At 48.5% G+C, this 12175-nt stretch overlaps 1 protein-coding gene across 16 annotated transcripts in view; it reads left to right on the top strand.

The window, feature by feature from the left end:
- The window catches only part of ADGRL3 (adhesion G protein-coupled receptor L3), an 808020-nt gene that overhangs the window by 643499 nt on the left and 152346 nt on the right, over positions 1–12175 (top strand). For all 16 annotated transcript variants that reach the window (XM_077346366.1, XM_077346369.1, XM_077346357.1 and 13 more), the window contains exons 13-15: positions 912–1034; positions 3583–3791; positions 4600–4776. In XM_077346366.1, coding sequence (XP_077202481.1) covers positions 912–1034; positions 3583–3791; positions 4600–4776 — 509 coding nt within the window. The remainder of the gene's footprint in view (positions 1–911; positions 1035–3582; positions 3792–4599; positions 4777–12175) is intronic.

Below are 12175 nucleotides of genomic sequence, written 5' to 3'. Positions count from 1 at the left end.
CAGAGGAGATCTTCTTTGCAGCTTTGAATTAAACATAAATCTTCTTCTGAAGGGAGACATGAAAGAAGCCACAAGCGCTGTTCATCTTTATAGGTTATTCATGTCTGCAGGAGCTACCCCAGCACCACTGGCTCTTGTTCCAGTAACTCCCAAGTTGAAGTTAGTGATGACCGTGTCCCTATTCAGTTGTGAAGCTTTTTCAGAAGTTGCAGCCAACTAATTTCATTGGTGTTGCTGGGGTGTTACTCAGAACTGCACCCCACTGCCTCAAGTGGAGCTTACTCACAAGCAAGGGTGGATGGAATTGCCACCTAAGAGTGGAAATCTATGTGATGCACACCTAGTTCTGTGACCTTTTTGGCTAACGTTAAAAAAAGTGTTTTCAGCACAGCTGCTGTCCCTGCAGTTTAACCAAGGGCTCAGGCCAGTACTGGAGGAGTTAGAACAACACAGGGGTGTTCCGCAGGCTGGGCTCACATCTTCTGGTAGTGACAACACAGAGGAATCAACTGAACAAGGAAACTATGTGGCCAGGGGCAACATGAAAATAGAGAAGTTCAGCAAAGAATATCAGGGTGGCCTTGATAGAGCCCGATGGTCTACAGCAGAAGAACAAAATCTGAGTTTTAAGCCCAACTAAATCCCCCAGGATATAAGCTTTTGTGTGTCAATGCTTACTTTGACAGATCTGATGAAGTGAGGGTTGACTCACAAAAGTTTTGGGGGAATTTCGTTGGTCGTTAAGGTGCCATCAGACTCAAATTCCATCCTTTGGCTGGCTGTTGAAGTTGAAAACCAGAATCAAAACTTTTCATAATACTGTTGCTTCTCAAAGCTTTTCCCTGTGGTTTTTGATCCATTGTGTTCTTTGTGCGCATGCATGCCGTTTCCCACCTCTTCCGCGTAAGCAGAACTCGAAGTTGCGAGGCTGAGCACAGACGGGAACTTGGAGGACCTGAGGTTTCCACAGAACATCGGCCACGGCAGCACCATCCAGCTCTCGGCAAATACACTGAAGCAGAATGGCCGGAATGGTGAGTTTGGCACTCAGCAGGAGAATCACACTGCGTGTGAACCCACCACACTGTTACTTCTTGCCTCTCCAGCATGGCTTCGGCTCCCAGGAAAGGGTCACAGCTGCTGCAGGAGGAAGCCAAATCCTCGTATCCTGCCAAAAACTCTTGGACTTCTGACGTTGACAGGCACCCTAGGCAGAAGGGTGGCTGCAATGACTCCCAAGGCACTAGATAACAGTGGGAGAGCAGAACATTTGCTTTTCTGTCCCTTGTGAGGTACAGGTTAGGGGGGCTGCGAAGAATCATGGGAGGCTGGAACTACTGAGTTAAAGGTAACAAAATATACGATTTGCCTTGGAAGCACAGAAGCATTGTCCCCAATTCTCCACATTTCCCAATTAAGGTGAAAATGCTGTTCAGACAAATTACAAAGATGATCTGACTCCAGCAGTAACAAGATAAAGAAATGGTACTTGCAGAAATAGAACATGACATATTCACACAAGGACATTTAACTTATTGTTAACAATTAACTTCAAAAAGGTTAATATGCCACAGTTCTAGGCCTGGGTAAGAGTGTGAAGGTCCTATATATAAGATGAAGCAGAAGGCAAGCAAGGGCCAAAGAGGCTCAACTTCAAACTGATGAGAGGGTGGGGCTGCCAAGGGCACCAGAATTCTCTTACACGTCCCTTCCAGCTTGGTGACAGAGTGGCGGCTTCTAATCTGGCAAGCCAGGCTTGATTCCCCACTCCTCAGCATGCAGCCAGTTGGGTGACCTTGAGCTCCTCACAGCCCTGTTAGAAGCTGTTCCCACAGAGCAGCCTCTTTCAGCCTCCCCTCCCTCAAAGGGTGTCTGTTGGGGGAAGGGAAGGGGAGGCAATTGGAAGCCGCTTTGAGACTGCTTCAAGCAGTGAAAAGCAGGACATAAAAACCAACTCTCCTTCTTCCCAGATCCTCTTGCAAGCAGAGTTAGGATATCCAACAGGAACGAGTCAGGAATTCTCACCAGAACCTCAACTTTTGCCCTCCCAGACCCCAGAAGCTCAACATTCAGGGCTCCTGGACCATATGAATTTGTCTGCAAGACTATTTATTTTTGTTTTTCTTTAGTTAATTTGCAGTAATATTTTTCTTCGTGCCAAAGCCTCCCCTGAGTCTAGAGACCCCCAGACACCTTTTCAGTGGGCGGCTTCCTTTGTGATTGGCATCGTGAGGACTAGCTGCTTAACCTTATCAGATGTCATGAATTTAAAGTATTCTAAGTATTTTGCAGATATTATCTCATTGCCGTCCTTCACGACAGTCTGGAAAAGTAGTTGCGGCTTCGTTTCCCCCATATTGCTGACAGGAGGGCGAAGCTTCTCTGAGACAAAGATTGACTGGCCTTAAATCTCCCCCCCCCTTGCTTTATTGAGATCTTAACCTTAACATTATATGGGGTAATGCAATTAGCAGGATAAAACTGGAGAATAAAGAAATCAAATTTGTTCTGCACCCAGATGGCTCAGCTCCAGCATTGACAGACTCACGCTCACTCTTGAAAGGGAGTGTTGAATGTTGTCAGCAAGACAAGGCGGTTCAGATTATTTCTTTTCGTTACACTCCTATTAAATGTTTCTCCTCCCAAACTGTTCTTTGAGAATGCATGCAACTTCCAGAACGGCCTATGAATTACTGCATCAAACATCGCTTGGAAGAATGCTCCAAAAATATCTGTTTCTCATCAGACATTTTGGGGGCATTCATTCACAGTGGTGCTGTGGGGGGCTGATTCAGTTCATGCGGTTCATGTCCCCTGGCCCGCCCCCCCCCCCCCAGCACACTGTGAGATCAATATCTGTTTATTACGGGGGTGGGGGGGAAACTGGCATCACCAAGCTCATAGGAACCCTGAGATTCAAAAAAATAAATACCGCTCAGACTAGGGAAAGGAAAGAGTCAGCTCAGTCCTGGTATACCAGTAATTTTCAGTAAGGAATTGTGGAACGTACTTTCAGAACCTGGAGCTTTGCAAGACTTTTAGGAAGATGGTGCTTTTCTTTAAAATAATGAGAGGCTGAAATTTCTGTATCTGTGGTAGACGGTAATAGTCCATCTTTATTCCAGTACTTTCAATTAAGACTCTCCCCTCTCAAAACTAGGAGAAAGATTTGAGATAACGGAGTATATTTTGCTGCAGACGAATTATATTCGGGGCTGAGAAGCGAGCTTATGGCAATGAAAGGAGGCCAGTTTGGTGTCGTGGTTAGGTGGAGTGCGGACTTCTAATCTGGCATGCCGGGTTCGATTCTGCGCTCCCCCACATGCAGCCAGCTGGGTGACCTTGGGCTCGCCACGGCACTGATAAAACTGTTCTGACCGAGCAGTGATATCAGGGCTATCTCAGCCTCCCCCACCCCACAGGGTGTCTGTTGTTGGGAGAGGAAGAGAAGGTGAGTGTAAGCCACTTTTAGACTCCTTCGGGTAGGGAAAAGCGGCATCTAAGAACCAACTCTTCTTCTTCTTCTTCTTCTTCTTCTTCTTCTTCTTCTTCTTCTTCTTCTTCTTCTTTCTTCTTTTCCAGGTGAAATCAGGGTGGCTTTTGTCCTGTACAACAACCTGGGCCCCTACCTGTCCACAGAGAACGCCAGCATGAAACTGGGAATGGAAGCTATGTCTACTAATCACTCAGTCATTGTGAACTCTCCCATTATCACCGCAGCAATTAATAAAGAATTCAGCAATAAGGTTTATCTGGCTGATCCTGTCGTGTTCACCGTCAGGCACATCAAGGTAGGGTAACCACATATGGATCCCTGTTAAATTTGGATGAATGTTTTTAGTTTAATGGGAAATGCACTGTGCGTGTGTTATGTTAATAAGGGGTAACGATGGCATCTCTTTTGTGTAGAATCTGTCATTTGATTGCTAACATTTAGCATTACATAATGATCTTGCAGGCAGATAGATTCCAGTGGGTAGTCAGTGGGACACAGAGTGAGTCCAGGGGCACTTTTAAGAGCAACAAAGTTTTATTCAAGGATTAAGATTTGTGTGCCTGTATCTGAGGAAGGCTGTGTGCACACAAAAGTTTATACCTTGAATAAAACTTCATTGGACTCAAACTGTGTTGTACATAATGATCTATTTGAAAGGAAACTGATAGTCATTCTGTCCCAAGGATTTGGGGTTGGCACCTGAGGATAGCACATAGTGGGGAGGAAGTTATATCACTTCTGCTTGATGCTGTAGGCCACCTTTGCTCATCTCTTGATTTATTCTATCTTGGCTAGTAGGGAGAGAGTAAATACTGGTTTTAGTGACCTTGGTTCGCAATACCAAGCTTGAACATTTCTCTAATGAACGAACATTGTACAAGACTGAATTTTCAGTTTCGCAATGTGAATAGCCGGTTCGTCCTGAAAGGTCTTCTTGTTTTTTGACAAAAATGAACCAGAAACAAAGAATGAAGGCCCCATTGTACTGAAGTGAGAGAGGTAGTGGTTATTCTTAGATAAGCATGGGTAGAATTCATACGTTCAACCTCTGTTGCAGATGGCTGGGAGGAAATAACGTATTTGTATTTATTTCTTTCCTATAGCAGTCAGAGGAAAATTTCAACCCTAACTGTTCATTCTGGAGCTATTCTAAACGCACAATGACAGGGTATTGGTCAACACAAGGATGTCGACTCCTGACGACCAACAAGACGCACACCACGTGCTCCTGTAACCATCTCACCAACTTTGCTGTCCTGATGGCCCATGTGGAAGTGAAGGTAGGGCTGGCTGATGCTGGGGGCTGGAGGGGTTTCTCTCCCAGGAGCTAGGCTGCTTATCGTGAAGAATATCTTCGAGGTTATTAAGCAAAGGTGTTTCCAACTCAGAAGAGAACTGCACCCGTTTTCAGAGTGATGTCTGTTCAAACACCTACCTGGAAAGCCTGTTCTCTCTCCAAGAGTAGGCTTCTCAACCCTGCCTTGGCAAACACAGGGGGGATTTGGGTGGCGCCAGAGGATGGCACATTTTGGTGAGGATGTGGTGTCACTTCTGGGTCATGCTCTAGGCCAGGGGTAGTCAACTTGTGGTCCTCCAGATGTCCATGGACTACAATTCCCATGAGTGTTTGCTGGCAGCGGTCACTAGTCTCTGTGGCAAGTGTGGAGGGGTTGGGGTTGTTAACCCCCCAAAAAGATTAAATAAAAGAAATAATACAAAAAAACTACTCATTGGATCAATATTCTTATAATGGTACAAGATAGAAAAATAGAGTTTAAATATTCAAGGGAAAGAGAGGACAAACTAATGAAGAAGTTTCATGGAGGTTCTAGAATGTACTGTAAACCCCTCCCCCTTTGAAAAATCCTGTACACGGAACTGCTCTGTGACCTTTCCCTTGGAGACCAGGGGAAATTCCTATCATCACTATGTAGGCGTCTTTCTTTTCTTCCCACTGCTCAGTTCTTTGAGTGCAGGAAATTTGGGTGGGAGATGGGTAAATCCGTGCCCTGGATGAGATAATGAGAAGCCTGTCCAAGAATAACCCTTGGAAGCCTGAGTCACGTGTGCTAAAATAAACAAACAAATACAATTTAAAAATCACCGTCATGGCTACATCTCAACCTGGTAACAGACGTATTCAAAGGGACAGCACTGGAAACACTAGCTGTAACCGAAGTTGTGGTAATTCAAGATGGTTTAAAATGGTTTTAATATGCGTTATTTTAATTATATTACTACGGGGAAAGCCTGTTGCATCCAGCTTGGGGGTGAGAAGAGAAACGGAAGGGGTATCCAGTCTGCAAGGGCATGGGGGTGAAGGGGTGTTATGTGTGGAGGGTGGGGCTGGTGGCCACTGAGGGTGTGGAGGTGGAGAGATGGGTGGCAAGAATGTGTCGTTCGGAAGTTACTACTGTGTGGGTGCGCCACGGGCGGCAGCAACCATGTTACTGCATGCGTGCCACACGGGAGCGGAGTTGGCAGCGGGGCGGCCTCGTAGCAGCTGCCGGGCAGCAAGGTCCACTGGTGGGTAGTGTGCTGCCAGAGGGTCAAGGTGGGTGGGGAGTAAGTGGGCAGGGGGGCCGGGAGGGTGGGAGGCACAGAGGGTGGCAGAAGGGGCAAGCGCAACCCCATGGGGGGGGGGGAGGCAGGGCTCCACAGAGCAGCAGGCAGCAGTGTGGGAGAGCCCTGCACAGGGGGCTTCAGTGTCAGCGGGAGGTGGCGTTGAGGCCTGTGCTGGCAGCCTCCATATCAGGCAGCAGGGAGGGAAGGGCTGGCGGGCAGAGATGGCTGTGCGGAGTTGAGTTGACTCCAATTTCATTGCTTTTCAGGATTATTTCTTGTATACTTCTATACGGGTAGAAACCGTTTACGCCAGTCTCCTCCCAGGATCTCTTATCCCTTTTGTTTATATACTTATGGTTACAGATTGTTTTATTGCTGCTGTTGGCCCTTGGTTGGCCAACAGGAGGGCAGTTTATAAACTGAATGAATGAATGAATGAATGAATGAATGAATGAATGAATGAATGAATGAATGAATGAATGAAAGTGACAGGGATCTCCCCTTGTGGCCTTTTGTTACTTTTTGCCAATTTCATTGTTTTTCAGGATTAATGCTTATATTCTGGTGTATTTCTGTACTTTTCTTGTTTTAATTAATTTTATTGAGATTTTATAAACATTGAGCTAAAAGTTTGAGAAAAAAGAAAAGAAAAAGCAGAATAAGATCTGTGTACCAGAGGCAAGATAAAATAGGCCATCAGTTGAAGTTTTCAATTTCTCAGCCACAGAAACCTGTAATTTTTACACCCCTTGAAAGATTGTATTCTAAATTACTTGTTTTCAAATTATTAGAAACCACTGAAATTTTATAAAGGAAAATACTATCCTCTTTCTTTTTACATCTCTAACAAGCCTACAGGTATCGTCACCTTCCGTCTGAGACGTTTCTTTTCCCTTACTCAACAAACCCACAAATCATCAGCTCCTTTTCACTTTCTTGCAAAAAGTCAATGAGGGGTTTCCAATTAGCAATAAATGAAGTTATTGTCTTTTCTCCAATCAAAGAAGCAAGTGTGCCCATTCCTGCAAATGGATGTACCTTTCCTGTTCACACAATTGAAGGGATTTTCTGTCTGCGACTTGAAGAGAAGCACTGAGGCTTCCCCCTTTCTCTGCCTCTCCTCCAGCCCAGAATCCCGAGCGCTGGTATTGCAGTTTGTATCTGATACTCCGGGGAAGGGTAGAGGACAGGAAGGCCTGGAGGATCATTGTCCATGGGGTCGCGATGGGTCGGACACGACTTCGCACCCTGCATGGACAGGGTAGACATGCATCTTCCCTACCACATCTATTTTGATCAAAGCTATTGCGATTTCTTGAAAAGTGGCTTCTGAGTTTCAAGATTTACTCTGTATCCCTATGAATTTGGCATATCTTTGGTTGCCACTATGCAACTCCAGATGTTGCCTTGATTCTGGTTGGTTTCCAGATAGAGCACCCAACACTTTGGTTACCCACTTCAGGCATTCAGAAATTGCAATGTTTTAATATATTTTTCCTAGCATGGACTGTTCAGATACTTCTGAAATGCCCAGAATAGGCAGGATTATCATCCCCCGATATAGACACACATCCGTTTATCGCAGCAACACAGTTGACACCTGAGATGTCCATGTCTGGATTGAGGAAGATCCTTTGTAACCCATAATTGGGGAGAAGAATTAGACCTTCCCTCATCTCATCATCTGTTCAGATGGTGTCTTTTTTGATGTCTTTTGTTCAGATGGTGTCTTTTGAAAGCTGATTACTGCTAGGAGGCCTTGGCCACCCTCCGCCAGCAGCGAAAAGACAGAGAACATGGCTGGGCTTGGCCACCATCTGGAGGGCGTGAGGAGGCCGGTGTGAGGCATGGAGCCTGAGTGGAAGTCAGGGCTGAGCTTCCGATGACATGCCAGTCCTTTGGTGGCCCCTCGGTGGGAAGAGGAGGAGAGGGGATGGAGAGGCCCCTCCCAACTGAGAACCAGTCAGGGGGCCGGCACGTCATTGGAAGCACAGCCATGGTTTTATTTGATTTAATTTGTATAAACACCTCCGCCCACAGTGGGCTCGGGGTGGTTCACAGCAATAAAAGCACACATACAATAAAATGCAATAATAAAAATACAGTGATAAATCACAGGTTAAAAAATCAACAACCCCCCCCCCCCCGCGCCGCCTTCTCTACTCCCTCTGCCAACTATAAATAAAATAAATAGATTCGGGGGGGGGGGGAGGTAAGGAGGAGGGAAGTCTGTGTGGCTTCAAACAATCCTGATGTCAACCAAAGACCTGGTGGAAGAGGGCTGTTTCACAGGCCCTGCAGAACTTTGGCGGCTCCATCAGGGCCCGGATCTCATCCCACCAGGTTGGAGCCAGGGCTGAAGAGTCCCTGGCGCAGGTTGAGACTAGGTGAGAGTCTTTGGGGCTCAGGAGTGGTGTTTGCAGAGCACGATGCTCTTCGGGGAGGGTATTGGGAGAGGCAGCCCCTCCGATGTTCTTTTGCAACCACGCCTGTCCGTTTTGAATGCAGAACTGCACATTCCTGAGCGATGACTCAACCCGGCCAGCCAAGAATTGCGGCAGAGACTTGCAGCTGTTCTCAGCCACGGCTGGATTATATTTCCCTTTGCAGTTATTCGAAACCAGCAGTAACACTCATGATGGCTGGAACGACAGGATGCACTCTCGCATGTGGATTTTTTTCTCCTGAAAGATTCTTTCCCCTTTTTTAGTGCAAAGGCATCCTTAAAGAGGCCGCAGTCTTGAGACGAGTGGGGACAGAAGGATGTTTAATTCTTTCCCTTCCTGGGTTTTGTCGACTTTCTCACAGGCAAGGTTAAAGATCGGTGTATTCCCCCTTGTGAGAAGGTAGCTGAGGAGGGATTTTACATGAACGAAAGGTAAAAGCGGGTACACAGTCAGGTGCACATTCTTGGTCTGCAGTGAGGCATTAAAAAAAAAAAAAGCTGAGCCTTACTTGTTATTTGAAACAAGTAATGCAGGATCAGCATTCAGGAGAAGGATCTGTCCAGCTGCTGCTTGAAGACGGGCAGTGACAGGGAGCTCCCCACCTCCTTAGGCAGCCCCTTCCACTGCTGAACTAGACTCCTAGAATCCCAGAGTGGGAAGGGGCCATGCAGGCCATCTAGTCCCACCCCCTGCTCAGTGCAGGATCAGCCTCAGGCATCCAGGAGAAGGATCTGTCCAGCCACTGCTTGAAGACCGCCAGTGAGGGGGAGCTCCCCACCTCCTTAGGCAGCCCCTTCCACGGCTGAACTAGACTCCTAGAATCCTAGAGTGGGAAGGGGCCATGCAGGCCATCTAGTCCCACCCCCTGCTCAGTGCAGGATCAGCCTCCAGCATCCAGGAGAAGGATCTGTCCAGCCGCTGCTTGAAGACCGCCAGTGAGGGGGAGCTCCCCACATCCTTAGGCAGCCCCTTCCACTACTGAACTAGACTCCTAGAATCCCAGAGTGGGAAGGGGCCATGCAGGCCATCTAGTCCCACCCCCTGCTCAGTGCAGGATCAGCCTCAGGCATCCAGGAGAAGGATCTGTCCAGCCACTGCTTGAAGACCGCCAGTGAGGGGGAGCTCCCCACCTCCTTAGGCAGCCCCTTCCACGGCTGAACTAGACTCCTAGAATCCTAGAGTGGGAAGGGGCCATGCAGGCCATCTAGTCCCACCCCCTGCTCAGTGCAGGATCAGCCTCAAGCATCCAGGAGAAGGATCTGTCCAGCCCCTGCTTGAAGACGGCCAGTGAGGGGGAGCTCCCCACCTCCTTAGGCAGCCCCTTCCACTCCTGAACTAAACTCCTAGAATCCTAGAGTGGGGAGGGGCCATGCAGGCCATCTAGTCCACCCCCTGCTCAGTGCAGGATCAGCCTCCAGCATCCAGGAGAAGGATCTGTCCAGTTGCTGCTTGAAGACGGCCAGTGAGGGGGAGCTCCCCACCTCCTTAGGCAGCCCCTTCCACTGCTGAACTAGACTCCTAGAATCCTAGAGTGGGAAGGGGCCATGCAGGCCATCTAGTCCAACCCCCTGCTCAATGCAGGATCAGCCTCTAGCATCCAGGAGAAGGATCTGTCCAGCCGCTGCCTGAAGACGGCCAGTGAGGGGGAGCTCCCCACCTCCTTAGGCAGCCCCTTCCACTGCTGAACTAGACTCCTAGAATCCTAGAGTGGGAAGGGGCCATGCAGGCCATCTAGTCCAACCCCCTGCTCAACGCAGGATCAGCCTCTAGCATCCAGGAGAAGGATCTGTCCAGTTGCTGCTTGAAGACAGCCAGTGAGGGGGAGCTCCCCACCTCCTTAGGCAGCCCCTTCCACTGCTGAACTAGACTCCTAGAATCCTAGAGTGGGAAGGGGCCATGCAGGCCATCTAGTCCAACCCCCTGCTCAATGCAGGATCAGCCTCTAGCATCCAGGAGAAGGATCTGTCCAGCCGCTGCTTGAAGACGGCCAGTGAGGGGGAGCTCCCCACCTCCTGGGGCAGCCCATCCCACTGCTGAACTAGACTCCTAGAATCCTAGAGTGGGAAGGGGCCATGCAGGCTATCTAGTCCCACCCCTTCCTCAGTGAAGGATCAGTCTCAAGCGTCCAGGAGAAGGATCTGTCCAGCTGCTGCTTGAAGACGGCCAGTGAGGGGGAGCTCCCCACCTCCTTTGGCACTGCTAAGCTAGAATCCTAGAGTGGGAAGGGGCCACACAGGCCATCTAGCATGCATGAGGGTGGCGTGCGCGTGGGTGTGAGTGCACGGGCACAGGGGCACAACACTAGAGGTGGCATGGAGGTGGCCATTGACATGGCTCTGCCACCGCCTCTGCCCGCCTCCGCCTCCACACGCCATCGCCACTTGCCGCTGCCCGCTGCCACCCTCCGCTGCTTCCGTGGCAGCCAGCAACCTGGGGAGCCCCCAAATGGATCCTGACCCACAGGTTTAGAGCCCCTGACCGAGGGGAAGAAGTGGCCCCATAGATATGAGGGCCCAAGACCACTTAGGGCTTTGAAAGTAAGACTCAGCTTTGAACCTGATTTGGTCTTCAGTCTCGAGCCAGTGCAGCTGAGAGTTCACAGGTGTCATAGGCACTTTCCATGGGGTCCTGGCAAGGAACTGAGCTCCTGCATTCTGGACCATTTGGACTTTCCAGAGGAGACACTGAGGGCAAATTTAGATCCAACGTTTTTCCATACAAGGTCATTTTCGCCATGTGCATAACTGTGTTCGACCTCTCGACCGCAGAAACTTTGTAGCATCATGTCAAGCAACCAACCAACAAGTTTCAAAATAGGGGGCTTGTTGATCCTTACATAATTTGAAAAAATATCCGGAGTCACAGTTTAGTATGTGTGTTTTTAAAAAAGATATTTTAATTGTAAAAGTAGATTAGGTTCACGAAGCTGAAGTCGTACCGCTAGGAAATGCAGTAATAGCTGTTTTATTATTTCGTTTTTTAAAGAACCAACTTTACAAAAACGTCTTTCTGGAAACAGAGGTTTTCTCATCTCTCTCCATGACACCAGAATGGCTTTGATAAAAATTGTGATTTTTTTCCTCCCCCATTGTTGCTGAATGCCACTCCAGTAATGAATGGGCCCTTGTACTATTTTGGTGTAAGCTGCGGACGATAATGGCCGTGGAGAGGCTGTAGCAGAAAGAGTTCTTCCCATCAGGCAGCGTTGCAGGGAGGCCGGCTCCTTTTAATAACGCACATTGTGAGTCTTGGCTGCGTTATCCTGTACATGCGCTCAGGATTTTTATGTTCCACCTCTTTGTTGAAGTGTCATCAATTGAAAACACATGGGGGAGCACTGCATAATGCCTCTCTGGTTTCTCTTCATCCAGAGATCCTCTTTGCGTTTTTGATCTTTCTGCAAATCTCAGCTGCACTTTATTTGCAATGTAACGTTGACATCTTTTGTGCATCTTGCCAGGATTTGGTAACTTCTGCAGTGAAGCTGCTGTGAGTTAAAGTGTTGACACTTCATCCGAGGAGGGCTGTGCAGCCTCACCAGCTGGGCCGCAGAGTCCATAGAGCAGGGCTGGCTGGACTGTGGCCCTCCAGGGTCCTTGGGCAAGAATCACCATGAGCCCCTGTCTGCACGTTGGGCTATGGAGCCTCACCTGCTGGTTTGCCAGAG

This window comes from Paroedura picta, chromosome 7, assembly GCF_049243985.1.
Source record: "Paroedura picta isolate Pp20150507F chromosome 7, Ppicta_v3.0, whole genome shotgun sequence".
Classification (NCBI taxonomy): Eukaryota; Metazoa; Chordata; class Lepidosauria; order Squamata; family Gekkonidae; genus Paroedura; species Paroedura picta.
This window is presented reverse-complemented; position numbering and strand designations above follow the sequence as displayed.